Raw genomic sequence first — 22357 nt, 5'->3', positions numbered from 1 at the left:
TCTTTGGAACTATCGTTTAATCTTTTGTACTTTGCTTCGGAGTGTGATCTCAAGACCCTGATAAAGTGACTAAAAGAAGAAAGTGAAAAGATGTTCCGCGGTTATTAAATATAAGAGTAAGGGCAAGTTGGGACGAGTTATGGCGGGCTCTGTCCGGGATAAAAACTCGGAGGGGCGAATCAGGAGCCGCAAAGCGCGCCTCCCCATTGCCTCCTTCTCCGCCGTCGACTACACATAAATGCGGGGAAAGGAGCAGGGACTTTCCAGCCACACACCCTCCCAACTTGCCGGGAAAGGAGCAGGGACGCCGCGTCGAAGACGCGCTGGCCCTGGTCCTTTCCAGCCGCACACCCTGCACGCTTCCATGGCCAGCTGGCACCGCCTTACTTGCCTCCCACGACGCCTTCCGCCTCTCCGCTACCTGCTGCCGACCTTCACCACCCTCCCGCCGACGCCACGAACACGCCAGCCATCGCCTGCCGGTAACCACCAGCCGCCGCTTCCCCCATCCCCTCACTATCTCCCCCACTTCTCCCCCTTCCCCACCGCCGCAGTACGAGCCCCACTCCCCAACATCCAGCCCTCCTCCGTCCCAAGTCACCCCAACACCCCCCGCTACAAGCACCCACACTCCGCCGCCCTTCCCACCCCAAAACACTACGCCCCCCACACCACCCTTCATCCCACCACCCACCAGCACAGTCACTGAAGACCTGACTCACCCCCTGGATCACCGGCCCCTTCTTCCCCGGCGTCCTCCGGCCCGTGCCGACCCGCGCGCCTGCCCAACCAACAACCGACCTACTCATGCAAGGAGGGCCGCGCATGCATCCCTGCCTCCCCCCACCCTCCCCCCGCCCACAGGACCACAACACACCACGCATGCGCCGGATCTGCAGAGCAGCGAAGGTGACAACACATTGGTGGAGAGGGGAAGAAGGAAAAGCCCTTTGATATCTCAGTGGCCACTGTGAAAAACTAAAGCGGGGCAACAGGGGCTAGACACATGCCAGGCCTGGGAGAGGCCCACTCAGGCAGCATCATCATGTGGAAGCAGGGATTAGCCCCACTGCCATATGACTGCCCTCCTGGCATTTCTACCTGTGTGAAATCAGCCTAAATGAAGTGAACAAATCTGTAACCATTAGTGTCTCTTATATTTGTAGGGGCACTAAGGGAGGAGCACAGTCCAAGAAACATGTCCATTGTCCAGACTTTGCTTCTGCCATAGAGGGCCAATCTGGTTGCATGTGGATTGGGCCAGCCCCTATGGTGCTCGCCTCCAGGAGCCAGCTGCAAGGCGTGTGCACTGCCTCACAGCCAGACACTCCCTGACCACCGAGGGCGGCAGACCTGTGGCAGCCTGACAAGGCCACTGCTATGGATGCCTGCCTGGCTGGCCGCCAGCCTCACCTATGCTGCCAGCGCCATGCTGGCCAGGTTGGCAGAGGAGTCCAGCAGTCATACAATGCCCCGCCCAGCTGTGCGCGAGGTGAGGACTGCCACTACCAGCCCAGCCTGCCGCTCCGGCCACCCACCAGACCACATGCCTGCCACCTGCATCGCAAACACCGCCACCGCACCACCCAGGTAGACTGAATGTGCCCTCCCCTGCTAGCACCCATTGCATCCCTGGGTGCAACAGGATTTCTGGCTAGTAATAAATAAAGCTATAGCCTAAAGCCTTTAGGGAGGTAAAAAACATTAGTTGGTGAGTGGGAAAAAAGAAGAATACAAGAAAATGAAAGAGGAGAGAAAAGGCAAGTAATTGTAGAGAAACATAAAAGAAATATGGCCAGAAGGAGTTACAGGGGGAAATGAACTGACTTCTGCAAGTCTTGTGGATTTCCAATTTGTTTTAAATTAATAAGCTGTGCTCAAAAGTAAACATTCATACAGCATTTGTAGATATTTGAGAATATTTTTCTGAGATTAAGAGTACACAGCAATGGAGGATAGATGGGAAAGATGGCTGCTTGAGCACTTCTCCTAAGGAGGAGCTCTTGGTCCGTATAGGGGGCTGAACGTATCTACGTCCGGCAGAAGCAAGCAAGGTGCGCAAACCTTGCTAAATTCTCCTTATAAGAGGTTCAGAAAGCTACGGAGCTCTAAAAAGGCCTGTTACTGATCAGTGGAGGGAGATTCTCAAGATCTTAAGCTATACGTCAGTGGTCCCCAACCTGCGGGCCGCGGCCCAGTGCCGGGCCGCGAAGGCCATGGCACCGGGCCGCGGCTCCCTCTCCCCGCCCCCCCGCAGTAAAAAACTTCCCAGGCCGCAAGCTTGCGGCCCGGGAAGCTTCTTACTGCGGGAGGGCGGGGAGAGGGAATCAGGGACGGGCCGCGCCCGTGCGGGCGCAGCCCGATGTGCGGGCGCGGCTCGCGGGGCGCGGCCTGATGCGGGGGCGCGGCCCGATGTGCGGGTGCGGCTCGCGGGTGCGGCCCGATGCGCGGGTGCGGCTCGCGGGCATGGCCCGATGTGGGGCGCGCCCGCGGGCGCGACCCGATGCGTGGGCGTGGCCCGCGCGGGCGCGGGCCACGGGCCGCGCCCCAATGCCCTGCCGGTCCCCAACCTCAGAAAGGTTGGGGACCACTGCTATACGTGACTATTAAGGACAAGAAGCAGTCTACCATCAGAGCCTTCTTTAACAAGGGTTGCCTTTTCTTTCTCATTCCTCTTTCATTTTCTGAACTGCTTTGAAGAAACTTCAGAGTTCTCTAACTTCAAATGCCTACTATCAACAGTGAGTAATGTTTTAATGACACTAAATTGTTTTTGTACACCTCCCCCTGTCTTGTCTACCAAGCCGCGGCAGTGAGTTCATCTTTCTCACAAAGACTTTCCTGCTTGTTTTTCTTGTCTTTTTTCAAACTCTGGGGGAAAGGTGAAACATATGAACAATTTTTAAAGATAAATGAGCTAATTTGGACTGTTTACATTATACGGAGATTTCCCTTGATAACGGCTCTCACGATATCTCTCCCACTGTGTGACTTTCTAAGCAATCAGAACTTCTGTGGGAGGACCTCTACTGGCTGTTTGAAACACTGCACAAAACTGGCTGGTGTTGACTTCTAAGTCTGATTTTTAATATGGCTATTTTGACTCAGATGGTCCGTCTGTTAGCAAAACAAAAAGAAGATCTGAATGCCTTCACAGAAAATTTGTTGAAAGATATTTTTAAGGAGATCTGAAATGGCAAGAACAGGAATGATGAACCAAATGATAATGATAATATTAACCAACTGGAACAAAAAAATAGCAAGAGTGAAGAATTACAGGATTGGAAATCTTCAGCAGAAGAAAATTTTGAAGCATTGGAGATGGAGTCCTTCAGAAAGCAAGACCTGCAACAAGAACTTATTATCATCACTGATCAAGTTCCCCCAGATGAGGTTACCTTTACTGAAAAGACATATCTCAAAGCAGAAGCACAAAAGAATCAGCCAAAAGACACATTAGTTTGCTCTGAAAGTAACTATTCTAAAAGAGCTTCCCAGGAAAAAAAATGGTCCTAACACACCCCAGATTGGAGATCAGGAGGTGCAACTGTTTCAAGAATCATCGGCAGATATTCTGTGGAAAGGGGCATAACTTCATTTCCTAAACCTCAAATTGAGACCTCCTTAAGAAGATTGGAAGGAGGCAAGGGGTGGGGGGCTGACATTTTTTCTATATTCTGTTTCTGTATGGATGGCATTAATACTTACAGTAACTGCAAAGATTTTAAAACAATTTGAATTGAAGAATTTAAGAGCTGCAAATGTTATGATATAGCGGGCTTCTTTTTTCCCCCTTTATAAAGGGTTTTTTCCTTTTTTATTTTCTTTTTATAAATACTAGATTAAAGTTCATATTGTTTTATAAGAAATGCTTAATGTTAAGTACTTAAATATGTTGTCGTAAACAAGTGCAGGAACCAGCTGATTTTCTAGATTAAGGATATGCCTTAGTTCAATTCTAAGTGTAATTTTTATAACATCTGTTGACTGTAAGTGCTGGAAATGTTATATTAAAGTGGGATTTTTTTTGTTGTGGCTTTGTTTTTATATTTACAGGCAACAGACATCTACAGTATTCAGCAATGCAAAAATTCAAGCAAATGGGGACTTTGGGGAGTAGAGGGAGGGATGATAATTGTAATATTGTCATCAAATATATTTTTCCTTGTTCTTTCTATATAAAAATGTAAAAAATTATATAAATAAAAAAGAGTACACAGCAATTAATACCTTACAAAATAATGAAACTTTAGCTTCAGTTAGACTGATTAATTATCCATTTACTTTAGCACCAATATCTTTGGAAATTATCTATCTTGTATCAATTTGCATATATGAACTCATCTTTAAAAGACTATAAACAAGCTGAATATAGCACCTGAAAAGACATGAATTCACGGATAGCTTCATGAAAATCCATACCATACCAAACAAGAAAAAATGCAATAGGCAGTATTTGATTACCCTATTTGAGGGTCACATACAATGCCATAGATTATGCTGTGCCTGTATAGCATTTAACCTATCATAAATAAAATACTGAACAACACAATATCCTGACCAGAAAGTAATAGTAAGCCTCATCAAATTAAGTTCAAGATATTTATCACAATTATACAAAGGAATTATCTAATGTTAAATCCTAATTTATGATATATTAATTACATCCTGATAAGCCTTAGAACAGACACAGGAAACATTTCATAATGAATATTAATTCTTAGAACTCTTCAAACTCAATTGGGCACTTTTATTCAACATACTTGGTGCATGGTTATGAACTGTATATGTTTTATCTTGTGAACTTAGGTAATGACAGGAATTTATTTAGGCATCACAGACAACAGATAAAATGTACTGAAATTATTATCATAAGAAATCTAACTAGTACTATCAATGGACTAAGAATAGTCCACTGTATTAAATTTCACTGTGTTCTACTGCACTTTCCAAACTTAAAAATAAAGCATACTTTCTTTAGAACAGTTTTCTCGGTCACACATTCTTATTTTTTTCTGAAAGCATTTCCAATAGCATTGTTAATGCCATCAGTATTTTAGTACTTGCATACAGAAAGGCAAAAGACCATAGTTTGAATATGAATTTGTAAATTTTTTCTTTACTTACATAAGATGCTGTACTGTAAACTGTCCAATGGTATATGACACCATATATTTATCTCACTGCATGTCAGTGACAGTTTAATTATTTATGTCATCAATGCAACTGTATCTGCCTTGCATACAAACTAAATCAGCCTGAGTTTGATCTGAAGCCTTTGTAAGTCTATGAAGGTATTCACATTCTGAATGCCTATTCAATATGAAGAGTTCTATTTTTTTATTATATTATAACGAAGAGGTTAAATCAAGCTTTCTCAACCAGGGTTTTGTGAAACCATGGGGTTTCTTGACAGCCCTAGAAGGGTTTCCTGAATGAGTCCGAATTAATTATTTTTTATATTAAAAAAATGCTAAACATTTATTGTGTAATCTCACTGTATATGGCCATGTCGACCCACCTCCCCCTCTCAAAATGGCCAATGATGGCCTGAAGGGGATGGGGAGGGGAGGGCCCCAGGTGGGCGTGTGGACAGCTATGCTTCCCAACCATATTCTGCACAATCGCACCACTTCTGAGGTTTCTCAAAGCCTGAAGAATGTTTTAATGGTTTCTCAATGGTAAATACGTTGAGAAAAGATGGGTTAGATAAAAGTTCTTACTTTACAGAACAATGCATTCCACAAACTTCCACTTTCAACTAAATATGAATAAAATAATTCAGACCACTTTCATTACTGAACCGCCACAAGCCAACTATGTTGGGAGTGGTGGTATATAAAACTGATTGTAAATCAATAAATTGTAAGGAGAAGCTCATAAGCAAGCTGAATTCTTGTACCTAAATACTTAACCGATTCAAAGGCAAGATCTCTGAACCTCAGTGCCTCCCAGCTGAAAACCTGAGTGGACCCACAAAGCTCCAATGTCAGAAGTAGAGCCCAACCCCTGTGACACACTGTCAAACAGTCAGAATGACCCTTCAGTTTGCCACCTCTTTTCCTGAGTCAGACATGATCTCTCTCTGCTCTCTCCCTAAAGCAGAATATCACTCCTGCTGAGCCCTGCTACACCATTCCATCCCCCTTCTCAAAGGTGATTGGATGCTGGAACAGCACTCCAATAGGCTCAAGCGAGTGGCTGTTTTCCCCTTCAGCCTTTGGTCCATCACAGGGAGCTTTTACCTTACATGTACTTAACACATACTTATACAATTAAAATTACAAATAAAAAGATTAATTCTCTGCCATAGACTCAATGCCAGATTATGGGCTCACCATCAAGTCCAATGGGTCATTGGGTACAGCAAGGGCTTCCATGTGGTCTGGATATTTGGATTTGATGCACTTCAAGACCCATTATGCACGGGGGGAATAACGCATTCGGGGTGGAATGGCGGCGACTAAAATAATCGATAATGCACGGTGCAGGCTGCAACCGGCCGCAGCTTTGGTGCATGCCGCCGAAAAGCCACGTTAGCGAAACGCGGAAGAAAGCGCAGCTTCCGGATGACCGGGGCGCAACAGAAGCGGTTACTCTGGGTTTTGCCGCCGTCGCGCCCTGTCCCATGCATAACCGGTGTGTTTCACGTCTTCCCCCTCCGCGTTTTCCATGTGACCCGAAATCGCTGTTTCGGCGGCCGTGTATAAGCCTGCAGACCACAGTTCTTGCCTGTCTTTGTTTTTTAAGTGTTTTGATATTATCATTGCCATAATTATAGGATCATAGAATAATAGTTGGAAGGGACCTCCTGGGTCAGCTAGTCCAACTCCCTGCACTATGCAGGACACTCACAACCCTAACGCTCATCCACTAACACTCCCTTGAACCTTCACAGAATCAGCCTCTAAATCAGATGGCTATCCAGCCTCTGTTTAAAAATTTTCAAGGAAGGAGAACTCATCACCTCCCAAGGAAGCCTCTTCTACTGAGAAACCCCTCTGTCAGGAACTTCTTCCGGATATTTAGATGGAATTTCTTTTGCATTAATTTCATCCCATTGGTTCTGGTCCATCCCTCCAGGGCAAGAGAGATCAACTCTGCTCCATCCTCTATGTGGCAGACTTTTAAATACTTGAAAAAGAGCCCCTCTCAGTCACCTCCCCTCCAGACTAAATAGACCAAGCTCCCACAACCTTTCCTCATACGTCTTGGTCTCCAAACCCTTCACCATCTTTGTTGCCCTCCTCTGGACTTGCTCCAGTTTGTCTACATCCCTTTTCAACTGGGGTGCGCAAAACTGAATACAGTAGGCCAAGTGAGGCCGAACCAGAGCAGAGTAAAGTGGTGCCATCACCTCCCATGATCCGTTTGATACAGCCCAAAATCCCATTAGCCTTTTTAGCCACCGTCACACCGCTGACTCTTGTTCAATCTATGGTATACTAAGACTCCTAAATCCTTTACACACATACTACTGCCAAGAAAAGTCTCCCCGATCCTATATTGTATTTGGTTTTTCCTACCTAAATGCAGAACTTTACATTTGTCCCTATTGATTTTATTCAGTTTAGCTCAGTTCTTGAGCCTATCAAGATCATCCCGTATTCTGATTTTGTCTTCTGTTGTGTTTGCTACCTCTCCCAGTTAAGTATCATCTGAAAATTTAATACGTACCCCCTCTAATCCCTCATCCTAATCATTTATCAACACGGGCCCCAGGACACATCCCTGGGGCACTCCACTTGTCACTCTTCTCCAAGGGGATGCTGAACCATTAACAAGTACCCATTGGGTACAATCTGTCAACCAGTTATTGATCCACCTGACAGAATTAGGATCCATACCGCATTTTACCAACTTGTCAACAAGAATATCATGTGGGACCTTATCAAAAGCTTTACTGAAATCCAGATAAACTATGTCCACGGCATTCCCCTGATCCAGCCAGGTAGTCAGTTTCTAAAAAAAAAATGATAAGGTTGGTCTAACATTACTCGTTCTTGCAAAACCCGTGCTGAGTCTTAGAAATCACAGCTCTCTGTTCCAGCTGCTCAAGGACCAACTGATTATTTGTTCCAAAATTTTCCCAGCTACAGCTGTCAAGGGCAAACGCGCACACGCTCTGCAGATGCGCGTTTGCAAGGGGCTGAGTGCCAGCGGCCGCGCTTCCCTCTCCCTGCCTCCCCCACAGCAAGAAGCTTGCCAGGCCGCAAGCTAATCAGCCACTTCGGCAGCCAATTTGCTCGCGGCCTGACAAGCTTCTCGCTGCGTGGGGGGCGGATAGAGGGAGCTGTGGCCCGCTGCCGAGGCTCTCACAGCGACCTCCGCTATAGAGTCCCTAATTTTTTTCTTACTGGAAATATAATAAAGAATCCTTTTTTGCTATGTTTAGCACCTCTTGCTAGCCTAAGCCCATATTGAGCTTTGGCTTTTCTAACACTCCCCCTACAATTATTGGTTATTTGGGGCCATTCCGCATTCATTCAAAATAGCACAATGGTTACAAATTGAAATCGCTACTATTTTGCTGTTATGCACAACGTTGTTGACAATCTGCAACACTCCTGAAACTAATCCGCAAAAAGTGCTTTGTTGTAGCGCTTTCAGGGAAATCCCAAAAAGTGGATTCACCCTCCGGAAAGCGCTACACTCTTGCAACCAATCTGCAACACTAGCTGGAAAGTTCTGTGCGTTACCATTGTTGCGGTTTCCCTAGCTCCCCCTAGCTCTCTCCTCTGATTTAAGGAAGGTTTAAAAAAAAAAACACGTTGCAACGAATCTGCGTTGATTCGTTGCAACGGAGAGACCCATCTAGCTAGCAGGTGGTGTTTGAGCTGCCGTTTCATCGTTGCCACGCTCCCCCTGAGTGAAAAAAAATAACACCCCCCCCCGCACGATTTTCGGGGGGGGGATACATCTGATGGCTTCAAGCAGCTCTCAGAAACTAAAGTGGACAAGTTGCTGAGGTCAGTGAGCGCGACCACCTGCCCCCTTGATCCCTGTCCATCCTGGTTGTTCAAAACGAGGGACCAGAGGACAAGAGGCTCTCTGGGAGATATTGTTATATTTATATACTGCCCTCCCCTGAGGCTCAGGGCAGTTTACATGGAACTGGAGAAAAACATTACACATAACATGATAAATTGAACAATAATACAATCATAAAGGCAAAACAATATAATAATGGAACAAACATGGTAAGAATATATATTTAACTGTAACATACTGATGGCATATTGGTGTTGGTTTTTGTAGGAGAAGGCTCAGGGGCCAATGGAAGGTGATTGAATTCAGGTCAACCTCAACCAAATGCCTGGCGGAAGAGCTCCCTTTTGCAGGCCCTGTGGAACTGTTTAAGCTCCGCTAGGGCTCTAATCTCCTCTGGGAGCTCGTTCCACCAGGTGGGGGCTAGGATGGAGAAAGCTTTGGCCCTGTTTGAGGTCAACTGAGCTTCCTTGGGGCAAGGGATCACCAGGCAGTTGGTTGTAGCAGAGCATAAGGCTCTTTGAGGTGTGTAGGCAGAGAGGCAATCCCTTAGGTACACTGGGCCCAGATCGTGGATGGCCTTAAAGGTGATTTCTAGAACCTTAAACCTGATCCAGAATTCAACTGGAAGCCAGTGCAGTTGTTGAAGGATGGGCCGAAAGTGGGACTTCCATGGTGTTGCTGTGAGGACCCTGGACACACTGTTCTAGACCGGTTGCATTTTCCGGATCAAGGTTAAGGGCAGGACTGCATAGAGCGAGTTACAGAAGTCTAGTCTAGAGGTGACTGTTGCGGGGATCACTGTGGCAAGGTGTTCTGGGGCCAAGTAGAGACCTAATAGTTTGGATTGGTGAATCTCCTTCTGATTCTTTGTTTGCAGTCTCCCTTTTGGTTGATGAAGGAGCTAAGGAACAGAAAATCTTGTATACTTTCAATTTCTTCATCAGCCTTCAAGCTCTATAATACCCCAGTAGTCATTACTTTTATCTTCTTGATGTTCAGCTTTAATGCTGTGTCAGCACTTTCTGTTTTAACCTGTATTGGTAGTTGTTCCAAGTCTTCACTATTTTCTGCCAGTAATGCAGTGTCCTCTGCATCTCTCAAATTGTTAATATTCCTTCCACCTGCACTTTCTATGCCAAAGTCTAATTGGAACAACAAGGTGCAGTAAGCCTCGATATGAGAATAAAGAAGATTGGGGAAGAGAAAGTAGAAGCAAAGGGAAGGGGAACAAGGTGTTGGAAATCTTTTCTTTATTCTTTTTCTGTACACTTTTACATAAATGGTATATAACATCTAAGGTAATCAAAAAGATTTTAAGGCAATATAATTGTAAGTGCTGGAAATGTCATGATAAAGTGGGGAGGGTTTTTTTTTCCCCTCTCTTTTTTTATTAGTGTATAGTTACAGGGCCAAAGTTCATATTGTTCTACCAGAAATGTTAAATGTTAAGTATCTAATTCAAACCTGGAAATATGGTGTTCGATATCTGTCAGTGAGGCTCTTCGATTGTGTTAAAAACCTAATTTTCGATGCAATCACTGCAACAAGGTTAAATCTATAGTCAACAGAAATCAGTTGACGAATATCAAGAACTGTGGAATTCTTATGTGAGAAAATTTATAAATGTTGGGCTAAGGTCAAGACATCATCTTGATGCCTTGGTTTAAGTTTAAGGGTAATTTTGGTAATATCCAAGGTTCATAGTGTTGGAAATGTTATGTTAAAGTGGTGTTTTTTTTGTTGTTGCTTTGTTTTTATATTTACAGACAACAGATATTTGGAATATTTGGCAATACGACACTTCAAGCAAGTGGGGAGTTTGGAGGGTATAGGGAGGGGTGATATTGTTCTCTCACAATGGGAGAATTCCCAGAGGGATTGAAAGAGGCTGTGGTACGCCCACTGCTGAAAAAAACATCTCTAGATCCGCGAGAGCCTAACAACTACAGACTCGACTTGCATTTAGCGTTTCTGGGGAAGATGATGGAAAGGGCAGTCGCAAACCAACTGACGGAATACCTGAAAGAAGCTTCGGTCCTAGACCCATCCCAGTCAGGTTTCCGGCCTGGCCATGGGGTACAGACAGCGCTAGTCGCCCTGACGGACGACCTCCGTTGCCAGTTGGACCAAGGTGGGTCGGCACTGCTGATATTACTAGACCTCTCAGCAGTGTTCGACACAGTCGATCATGAGCTTCTAGATCGCCACCTAATCGATGCCGGAATACGAGGGACAGCCCTTCAATGGCTGATCTCCTTCCTCCAGGATTGTGGACAGAGGGTTGCAATAGGAGAGTAAACATCAGACCGCCGACAACTTACTTGCAGAGTCCTACAAGGAGCGGTACTCTCTCCTATCCTATTCAACGTCTTCATGCGCCCTCTCGCACAACTGGTATGGAAGTTTGGGCTGGGTTGCCATCAATACGCAGATGACACCCAACTCTTCCTCCTGATGGATGGCCGCCCTGACTCTCCCCCAGAAGCATTAGCCAGCTGCCTGGAAGCAGTGACGAGATGGCTCAAGCAGAGTCGTCTGAAGCTCAATCCTTCAAAGAGGGAGTTCCTGTGGCTGGGTAGGAACGGCCCATGTGAGGAAGTGTGTCTGCCTGCCCTGGATGGTGTACAGCTCTCTACGGCTCACTCTGCCAGGAATCTAGGCGTGATTCTGGATGCTTCTCTCACAATGGATGCCCAGATCACAAAGGTAGCACGGCTGGCATTCTACCATCTCCGCCAAGCCAAGCTACTAGCGCCCTACCTGGCCTACCTATGCGATGGTCACCTCTAGATTGGACTTTTGTAACTCGCTCTACACAGGCCTGCCCTTAGCCTTGACCTGGAAACTACAGCTGGTTCAAAATACAGCGGCCAGGATTCTCACTGCAACACCGTGGAGGTCCTACATCTGGCCCATTCTCCACCAACTGCAATGGTTACCAGTTGAATTCCATATCAGACTAAAGGTTCTGGTAATTACCTTCAGGGCCATATGCGGTCAGGGCCCAGTGTACCTGACGGATCACCTCCCCGCCTATGTCCCCAAAAGAGCTCTGTGCTCCACCGCTACCAACCAGCTAAGGATCCCTGGCCCTAAAGAAGTCTGCCTGGTCTCGACCAGGGCCAGAGAATTCTCTGTTCTGGCCCCCATCTGGTGGAATGAGCTCCCGGAGGAGATCAGGGCCCTGACGGAGCTTAACCAGTTCCGCAGGGCCTGCAAAAAGGAGCTCTTCCGCCAGGCATTTGGTTGAGACCAGAGATAATCAACAGCAACTGAAGGGCCCCTGCTCCCCCCCTGCCCACCCCACCCTCCCCTCAGAATTCCACCAATATCCACTGGACCTGCTTGCATTGTTGCACTGTTGTTTTGTTTATATTGTTTATACTGTTATATTGTTATATGGTTACAACTATTAGTTATTATTATTGTAAGGTTATTCACATGTCTATAGACTGTTTTATGTATTGTTCTTTGTTCTTATGTAAACCACCCTGAGCCTTCGGGGAGGGTGGTATAAAAATATAATTAATAAATAAATAAATAAATAAATAAATAAATAAATAAATAATTCTTTCCTTGTTCTTTTCTATATCTTTATAAAAATAAAAAATAAATTAAAAAACAGAATATGATGAAATAAAGCTTTTAAAATGAAAAAAATATTCCTTCCACCTATGTGAACTCTACCTTCATCTAAATCTAATCCAGTTTTCTGCATGATATGTTCTGCCTAGAGATTGAACACAACAGGAGATAAAATACAGGAGATAAAATACAACAGGAAACCATTCTGTTTCTCTATGCTCTGTCCTACTATATTCTGTCCTTTTGTCAAATACAGGGTGTGCATCAAAACAACCAGATGTTGAGGCATATCGATTTCTTTTAAAAGCTAGCACAACTTTTCATGATTCGCACAGTCAAAAATTCTGCTGAAATCTATGAAACACAAGCTGATTTTCTTCTGCAATTATCTTGTAGGCTCCAGTAATCAATGCAGATTTGCAATATGAGATCTACAAGTGTTCACTTAAGTCATATCAAAATCTACCAAGCTCAATAAAAAAACTTTTTTTTCTATTTTTCAAAGTCTTTTCTGCAGAAAGTCATTTTTGCAGAAAGACTGCCATGACCTACAACCTAAGATTAATTATCTCAACTCTTTCTAGTATTCAGTTGTTAATTATGATGTTTGTTTGACTTCTGTGCTTTGCCTCTCACCAATAAATAGTATGCTCCCTTACTATAAAGGTGAGTACTTCTAGAAAGATTCACCAGCTGTGAGAGCACTGCTTGTTGTACAGCCACCATGCTGAGAGTTAAGGGATGATAGGTTAGAAACCTCAACTGCAGCTACATTGAGATGACTATATTTTGCAATGTCTTATTATCTTTAAATACCAGTATATGTGCACTGACTTTTACCATTTGGTGTTATTTTTTAATTGTTGCTGATGCTTATTTTATTCAGTTTTTACTTTTTGTTGTTATTTTTGCTATTTAATTTCAATTTTAGTTTGTTGCTAGTACAGTTTTGAGTGCTAAAATTGCTGTATATGTTTTAATGCAAATGATGTCTATTTTAGAGTTACTTTTTATGTGATATTTTATTGTTTTGTCTGTACATTGCCTCAAATGATGAGGTGAAATTATAATATTTAAATAAAACCCTGGTGTTCATGGGCAAACCACATCTGAACATGGAGGGTCAATTTAGTTAGCATGGTACTGAAAAAAAATTTTAATATGAAATTTTACTATGAATAACCATTTAAAAGAAAAGATAAGAAAAGATAAGCTACCAACAAATTCACTCACATTCATAATAACATAAAATTGTATGGTAACCCATAGTTTCCTTGCATTACCTTGAAAGAAATGCTTATCAGAGGAGGCAGTTTGCATATGTTACAGATCATCTTGTAATGTGCATGTATCCAATAAAGTTACTTTAAACCATATTAACTGCAGCAATGTGCATCCTTCCTTCTTTACAGTAACCCTGTCATGGGCTTCAGTATAGAGGGGAAAGGGTTGTTATTACTCCTCCAGATTATATAGGCTGGCTCAACAGCTTCTCATACTAGTCTGCTCAGCCCAGTGCACTATTTGTGCTATCACAGTCTGCTGCTGTACTTAATCTATAAACATGTCAGAGAAGCACTTTGCCTTTTACAGTGCGCATAGCTTGTGAGTGGGAAAGCTAGAACTGTTGAATTTCTAAGCATATCCTCAAGCCTAATGTCTAACTGAAAGGCCAAGTCATTGTAAAGGATGTGGCTAGGAATTTAGGAGAACAATTCTGATCTCGACCAAGAACAATTCTGATCTCGATCAAATGTCCCATCCTGTGGATTGTATTGACTAACTGTTTTGCAATCCACCTAAACTGAGAAAGGCAGAGTATAAATAACATGATAAAATATATTTGAATATCTTATCAAAATAAATAAAGATATTCAAGTATAGACAATTTTATATGGTGTGTGAAGTTATAAAATATTTAGTTAGGCAAGAATGTGTGCCTTATCAAGTGAGAATGCTAGCTATTGTTGGAAGATAATTTTTCAAACCTGTAAATATGGGACTGTATGATTAGAAGCTATTCTTAAAAGAGGTTCCTTGCTTGTGACCTGCTTATCTTTGTGTAAAATATTTTGATGGGACTCTATTATTAAAACCTTTACCCCTCTTTAATTATCTATGTATCAATAATGGATGGTATACTTTTTGGGGGGTTTATCAATATTAAAGATGTAAATAGTTACATTGTATTCAAAAGATAAAGTGGACATAATAGTATTACCTGTCTATTACACCAATAAAAAGCTAAAAATGTTGTTGCCCAGTACACTATTTGTGCTATCACAGTCTGCTTGCCAATAATTAACTTCTTGCCAATAATTAAATCTGATATATAACTAGATTAAGGTCACCAGATTGTCCCACTTTTGGAGGGACATCTGGGGGCACCTGGCAAATTGTACTTATGTTGAAATTAAAAAATATATATTACAATACTATTTTTGCATTCTACACATTCTATGAAACTTTTTGTTGCTCCATATAGACCAAATTTTTAATCAAGACCCCCCCCCCCCAATCAATGGTGTCCCGTTTTACCAATGTTAAAATCTGGTCACTTTATCTAGATGCTACTACACCTGTCTCCGAATTAGACCTCACCAGTCATCCAGAACACCATGCTGTATAATACCATTGTAGACCTTCTTTACTGTTTACATGTTGCAAAAATTAAGCTGTAGTATATACTTTTGCAGTTTACAGAACTTCAGAGATAATCCCTTCCCAAACTCTAAAAATGGTGCAAAAGTCTTGATTTTTGTTTTAATAATTTGCTAATATTAATCTCACTTTAATTGAAAAATGAAGGAAATTAAAAACTCTGCTATATATCAAGATGTAGCAAATATTTATACACAAAAGTTCATCTTACACCATAGTATATAATTTATTATAATGTATTTTCATGAATTAGCCATTAGATGGCACTACAAGCCAAGTAAATAACAGTTTCAAAGCCTACACTTTTCAAAACTGTCATTAAGATAGTATTTCAGAAGAGCAAAAATAACACAAATGATGGATACGATCTATGTAAAATTGTGCTTTAAATATAAAGCTGCATGTTCATGTCAACAAAATGCAAGGTGAAAATAATCAAGATATCTGACCATAATCAAATGACAGAACCTGAACAGTTCCGCAGGGACTGCAAAAGGGAGATCCTCTGCCAGGCATTTGGTTGAGGTCGACTAGTACCACCACTTCCAATCGGCCCCCCTCAGCTTCCCTCCTACAACCATCATAGCAGATTAGCCCACCTACCAGGCCATCAGTAAGCGTTGTTCTCCCCAATGTTCTATTGTTCAGAATGTTATAGTTATTATTGTATTATTATAAACTGAGTTGTTTGTATTGTTCCTGTTTGATGTAAACCGCCCTGAGCCTTCCGGGAGGGTGGTATATAAACAAACCAACAAGCAAACAAGCAAACAAACAATTTAGTCTTATTTGTGGCTATGTAATCCAAGAACTGTAGAGACTACATCAAAGAAGATCCTTCATATGGTATTATTTCTAATGTTTCAGTCTGAAAACGTCCAGCTTAAATTCACAACTCGGAATCAGTTCATATGTTACTAACTGTAGCATGAGAGATCTTTCCACATGAGCAAGTCCCAAGCCATATCAGTATAAATGAAATAAATTTTATAAATAAATCAACCTACATGAAACAGGTGGATAACAGTCATTTCCGATATAATAAAACCTTGAGTATAACTACTTTATTCCCACAGATAACATTAACAAACAACAAATCCTAATGATGCAGAAACTTGCTTAAACATGAAGCAAATCTGCGTTATGTAGCTACTCTTGAGCAAGATTCAATCTATAAATTCCAGAAATAAATAAATAAGAATTAATCTACTTTCTAGTTAGTACTTATTCTATTTCATTCCACTTGAACTAAAACTGGTTTAATCCAAGTATTTTAGTGACTTTTTTCTAGGGGTTAAATTCACCGTCTTGTAAATACAAATTAGGATGGATTAAATTGCATTTTAACAAAGTCTGCAAATAAATTACGTTTCTTATAAAAATAGTAGGATGCTTGAAACAACTGAATTGCATCATAGCAAATGATGGCATTTCCCACTGAATACCTTGTAGCAAAAGCATTTCTGCCATTTTCTCTGAAAACCTTCCAGGAAAAAGTTTCTACAATTGTTTGTCTTTGTTCAGGTGCCACTGGACTATGATTTTGTTTTGTTGTGCTGCTTCAGACCAACATGGCTACGCACTTGAATTGTTCATATTCGTAACACTTTCCAAAGCACTTACCTTCAACATTTTCTGAATCAATACATTTTGTTATAACACAACTAAACTCACAATATCAAGTCTATAATATTCAGGGCTAATTTCCACATTGTTGAATACAGTTTGATTTTGGGTTTCCTACCCCATGTACTGCACAATGTGGAAATCATCATATAAACAAACATACTTCCTATGGAATTAATCTAATATATTGTTTCTATATACATGTTTAATGTCACATAATTTCAATATTGCAGTTTGGGTTTTATTCTAATGTTAAAACAAAGAGTAATCCCTATTCATATACCTAAAGTAAGACCTCAATACTAAAATTTAACTAAATTTTCATTTTACTTGTGAGCCATGTTACCTATATCAAAGGTGGTTGTCATGTTCTTTAGCATCCTTCGTATTCTCATGCGTTCTAACTACAACCAGCAGAAGTTCTAAAAACTAGATAAAAGGGTAGGGGTAAGAAAATTGCTTTTCATTACAAAGCCTATACTTTTAAATGAAGATGTATACCAAATAAATCCCTTTCTCTAACATGAAGTTTGATTCTGCCAAATAGACATCTGCATAACTACCTAACTAAAACAATATATGATTTATCTTCGTATATGACAGTAATTATATAACTATTAACCAGATATGTCTTTTGGAGTTAGATGCTCAAGCATGCAGTGATTGTCCATCTTTAGGAAGTCCTGAATAAAAACAGTCATATAGTGTTATCTCAGTCTGGGCTCTAGTCTAGTTTTAGTACCAAAAAAAGCCAGTCACCTTGATAGAAACCTTTGTTAAAAAGCAATGGGAGAGTATATGCATACTCATTCATCTAGATCTTTTAACAACTTTCAACACTATTAACCATGATATCTTCAACTAATTTCACCTGGGGATCAAAGCTACCATGTTCTTACTTAGCTGATTGGTTCCAGAAGATGTTCTAGAAGAGGGGTAGTCAACCTGTGGTCCTCCAGATGTGCATGGACTACAATTCCCATGAGCCCCTGCCAGCATTGTAGTCCATGGACATCTGGAGGACCACAGGTTGACTACCCCTGTTCTAGAAGACAGCTTCCTGACTCTGTGACATCCTTGTTATAGGGTCTCACAAGGTTAATATGTATGTAAAACTTCTTTGAGAGGTAGAATCATAGAATCATAGAATCATAGAGTTGGAAGAGGACTCCTGAGTCATCTAGTCCAACCCCCTGCACTATGCAGGACACTCACAACCCTATCGCTCTTCCACCTACCACCCCCTTGAATCTTCATAGTATCAGCCTCTCCGTCAGATGGCTATCCAGCCTCTGTTTAAAAATTTCCAAAGGTCATCCAGAGGTTTGGAGTGAAAAGCCATCACAATAATATATTTAGCTCTATTCCTCTCTTATCAGGCAGGTCTTGAACATCCTGAATGAATGACTGATGGCAATAATAGGTAGGACTCTGCTCTCCATCATACCTACTAAAATAGCCAATAGAGGCATATTTTTCTAGACAGCAGCAAAAAAGAATAACATGCCCAATGTACAAGGACTTGCTAACGAGAACGGGTGAGCTCAAAAGCTTGCAAGTATTAAACAAAGAAGGATATGAGCTATGGTAGATGGAGTATAATCAATTGAAATCTAGATTAAAAACAAACTTTGAGATCCGTGTGGACAAAAACTCGCTTCTTAGTGATTTCGAAAACATGTTATTGCTCAAAAAACCACAACTACAGGGCCAGATCTATAAACTACTTTTGAAATATGAGACCGAGTCGGAACAAGTTAAGAACTGTATGATTAAATGGATGCATAATTTGGGTTCTATAATTGCTATGGAGGAATGGGAACGAGTATGGATTAAAATTCCTAAACAAACCAACAGATTTTAAGGGAAAACTGGTATAAGATGTTTTATAGGTGGTATATTACTCCAAAGGTAATTGCAAAAATCTCAGATAGGTTTGATAATAAATTTTGGAAATGTAATAAAGCAATAGGTTCCTTTTATCATATGTGGTGGAATTGTGAGAAAGCAAAAAAGTATTGGGCTAAAATACATATGGTGTTACAGGAAATATTTAAAATACAATAGCAACATAGATTCAAGCTTCATTGGGTAAGTTTTCATCCAAGTGCTTTACCAAGTTCATCTAGAATCCTCTTCTTCCATGCAACTACGGCGGCGCGGTTGGTGTGGGCGAAGCACTGGAAGGCGACTGAGACCCCAACTATTTCTACATGGCTAGACAAATTAGCGGACTTAGCAAAAATGGCAAGACTCACTAACATGGTTAATAATAAACCACCTGAAGAATATGATGAACAGTGGAGCAATTACCTGGACTTTCTTAAGACAGCAGTAACTGTTAGGTTAGGGTTAATATGCAATGGGAACTGACTACATATTTCTTGAGATAATATCAGACTATAATATGTATAGTATACATGTATAGACTATGTATAGACTATGTATTAATAATTACTTATTAGCTGGTCGCTTTTTTCTTTTTTACCTTTCTGTAAATGCTTTATTAACAATAAATAATAAAACTAAAAAAAAAAAAAGATGGGGGTCACCAGGCAAGGCTACTAGCATAATATCTGTCCCCAAAACACCTGGCCATAGTGATCCATGCAACAGTCATTTACAGGTTGGATTTCTGTATCTCGCTCTATGCAGGCCTTCCCTTAGCTTTGACCCGGAAGCTTCAGCTGGTGCAAAATGCAGCTGCTAGTGTCTTCACAAGAACACCTTGGAGGGCCCATATTCAGCCAGTGCTGAGGCAGCTAGATTGGTTACCAGTTGAGTGCCAGATCAAGTCCAAGGTGTTGGTATTAACCGTTAAGGCTATACACGGTCTGAGTCCAGTGTACTTGAGGGACTGTCTCCCTCCCTATACCTCCTGCAGGGCTCTTTTTGGCCCTGGCCCCAACCTGATGGAATGAGCTTCCAGAAGAGCTGAGGGCAATGCCAGAGCTAATTATGTTCCACAAGGTCTGCAAGACAAAGCCTTTGGTTAAGGTCAGCCTGGGGTCACTCGCTTCTGACATCACCCCTGGCGTCTTGGAATCTGATTTAGGATTGGATTTGGTAGGTTGGCAGACTGGGGGGGGGGGAATTGGCAGTAGCATTTGGAGGATGTAGATGGTAATTTTGTTTTGTATGATTATATTGTATATTTTATTGCTGTTAGCTGCTGTGAGAAAGCAGGCCGGGAACAGCAGCCTACAACTGTAGTAGTAGTAGTAGTAGTAGCAGCAGCAGCAGCAGCAGCAGCAGCAGCAGCAGCAGCGGAGGCGGCGGCGGCGGTGGTGGTGGTGGTAGTAGTAGTAGTAGTAGTAGTAGTAGTAGTAGTAGTAGTAGTGGAATGCCCTTCCAACAGAAATTCACCAGGTATCTAGCATAGCATTCTTTAGGTAATGGATGGAAACAATTTTAATTCCCTGGGCATTCTGTTAACACTGTTTTGAAATAATCTTTGCTGAAGTTTAACAGCAGAATGTGTTTCCGAATATCTTGCATTTTATTATGGTTATGCTAACCTATCTATTTATAACACAATTATATGTGCATACATATATATTATAAGCTCTGCTACAATATGTGAAGCAATTTATAACCATCATGCCTCTTTGTAGGCAGTTACTAACATCTATAAATATTTTAGGATTAACAAAATTATAAGACACAGCTAGAGACCCACAGTGATTCGTAGTGTGTGTGCCTATTTTATCAGCTGCAAAACTAGTTTTAATTCTATGTAGCTGATTTATGACAATGCCATGAACAGTTCTTCAAATACTTGAATCAGGTAAGCATATTTTCTTCAGAATCATTGAAATGTTAGTTATAGCTTATATATGGCTTGAAGATGAGTTCTAAAAAGGGAATCCTACACATATACAAACAGGATATCTGTCTGGAAGATTTCTTGAATTTTACAGGCCTTGTTTACAGTTGGTGGATGAGGTGAAGGAGGTGGGGATCCTAGGGGGGAAGTGACCATGTCCTCATAGAATTCCTTTTGAGATGGGGAGGCAAGGAAGCTTGTAGCCAGACGCAGATGTTGGGTTTTTGTAGGGCAAACTTTAATAAACTCAGGGACGTACCATGGATGAGAATGCTGGAAGGGAAGAGAGCATGTTAAGGGTGGGCGCTACTCAAACAAGAGCTATCGCATGCTCAATCAATGACTATCCCAGAAAGACGAAAACACTGCAGGAGCTCTAAGAAGCCTATTTGGATGAACAGAGAACTTCAAGAGGAACTAAGAAAGAAAAGGGAAATGTTCAGGAAATGGAGAGAAGGACAGAGCTCTAAAGAAGAGTAAAAGGTATCCCCTGTGCAAGCACCAGGTCATGTCTGACCCATGGGGTGATGCCCACTAGCGTTTTCTTGGCAGACTCAATACGGGGTTAGTTTGCCAGTGCCTTCCCCAGTCATTACCGTTTATCAGTTGCAAAGAAGAGTACCTACAGGTTACTAGGCACTGTAGATCAATCATCAGAAAGGCCAAAGCTGAGAGTGAGCTAAGATTGGCCAGGGAAGCCCACTGTAACAAGAAAGGATTTTTCAGTTATGTGAGGAGCAAACGTAAAGTAAAGGAGGCAATAGGCCCACTGTTGGGTGCGGATGGACAAACTCTAAAGGAGGATGCAGAGAAAGCAGAAAGGCTCAGCGCCTATTTTACATCTGTTTTTTCTCACAGGTCACAGGATTTAGGCACATCTAGAGATGGCAGTAGCCAAGATATAGTGTCTGGGTGGCAGGTTGACATGGACAGAGGGGTTGTCGAGAGGCATTTAGCTGCACCGGATGAGTTCAAATCCCCTGGGCCGGATGAAATGCACCCAAGAGTGCTCAAAGAACGTTCCAGAGAACTTGCACAACCCTTGTCCATCATCTTCGGGACCTCTTCAAGGACTGGAGATGTCCTGGAGGACTGGACGAGAGCAAACATTATTCCGATCTTCAAAAAAGGGAGGAAGGGTAATCCGGGAAACTCCAGACCAGTGAGTCTGACCTCTGTTGTGGTTAAGATAATGGAGCAGATATTAAAGGGAGCAATCTGCAAACATCTGCAGGACAATTTGTGATCCAAGGAAGCTAGCATGGATTTGTCTCCAACAGGTCCTGTCAGACCAACCTGGTTACCTTTTTTGACCAAGTAACAGGTTTGCTGGATCGTGGAAATTCGGTTGATGTCATTTACTTGGATTTCAGTAAAGCTTTTGATAAGGTTCCCCATGATGTTATGATGGATTAATTGAAGGACTGCAATCTGGATTTTCAGATAGTTAGGTGGATAGGAAATTGGTTAGAGAACCACACTCAAAGAGTTGTTGTCAATGGTGTTTCATCAGACTGGAGGGAGGTGAGTAGCGGGGTACCTCAGGGCTCGGGGCTCGGTCCGGTACTTTTTCACGTATTTATTAATGATCTAGATGAGGGGGTGGAGGGACTACTCCGATTGCCAATTGGCCCCTTCCTCCGGACAGACGATTGGCCCGGCCGATTC

The 22357-nt window shown here is 42.1% G+C and overlaps 1 protein-coding gene across 15 annotated transcripts in view; it reads right to left on the bottom strand.

Moving 5' to 3' along the window:
• SYT14 (synaptotagmin 14) overlaps window positions 1–22357 on the bottom strand; it is a 151267-nt gene that overhangs the window by 102096 nt on the left and 26814 nt on the right. For 9 of the 15 annotated variants that reach the window (XM_077338173.1, XM_077338164.1, XM_077338200.1 and 6 more), the window contains one exon: window positions 17210–17292. The exons of the other annotated variants lie outside the window; for them this stretch is intronic. In XM_077338173.1, the coding sequence (XP_077194288.1) occupies window positions 17210–17258 (49 nt within the window). In that variant the 5' untranslated portion in view covers window positions 17259–17292. The remainder of the gene's footprint in view (window positions 1–17209; window positions 17293–22357) is intronic. 15 annotated transcript variants of the gene reach the window in all.

The sequence above is a fragment of the Paroedura picta genome, chromosome 1 (genome assembly GCF_049243985.1).
Source record: "Paroedura picta isolate Pp20150507F chromosome 1, Ppicta_v3.0, whole genome shotgun sequence".
Taxonomy (NCBI): domain Eukaryota; kingdom Metazoa; phylum Chordata; class Lepidosauria; order Squamata; family Gekkonidae; genus Paroedura; species Paroedura picta.
This window is presented reverse-complemented; position numbering and strand designations above follow the sequence as displayed.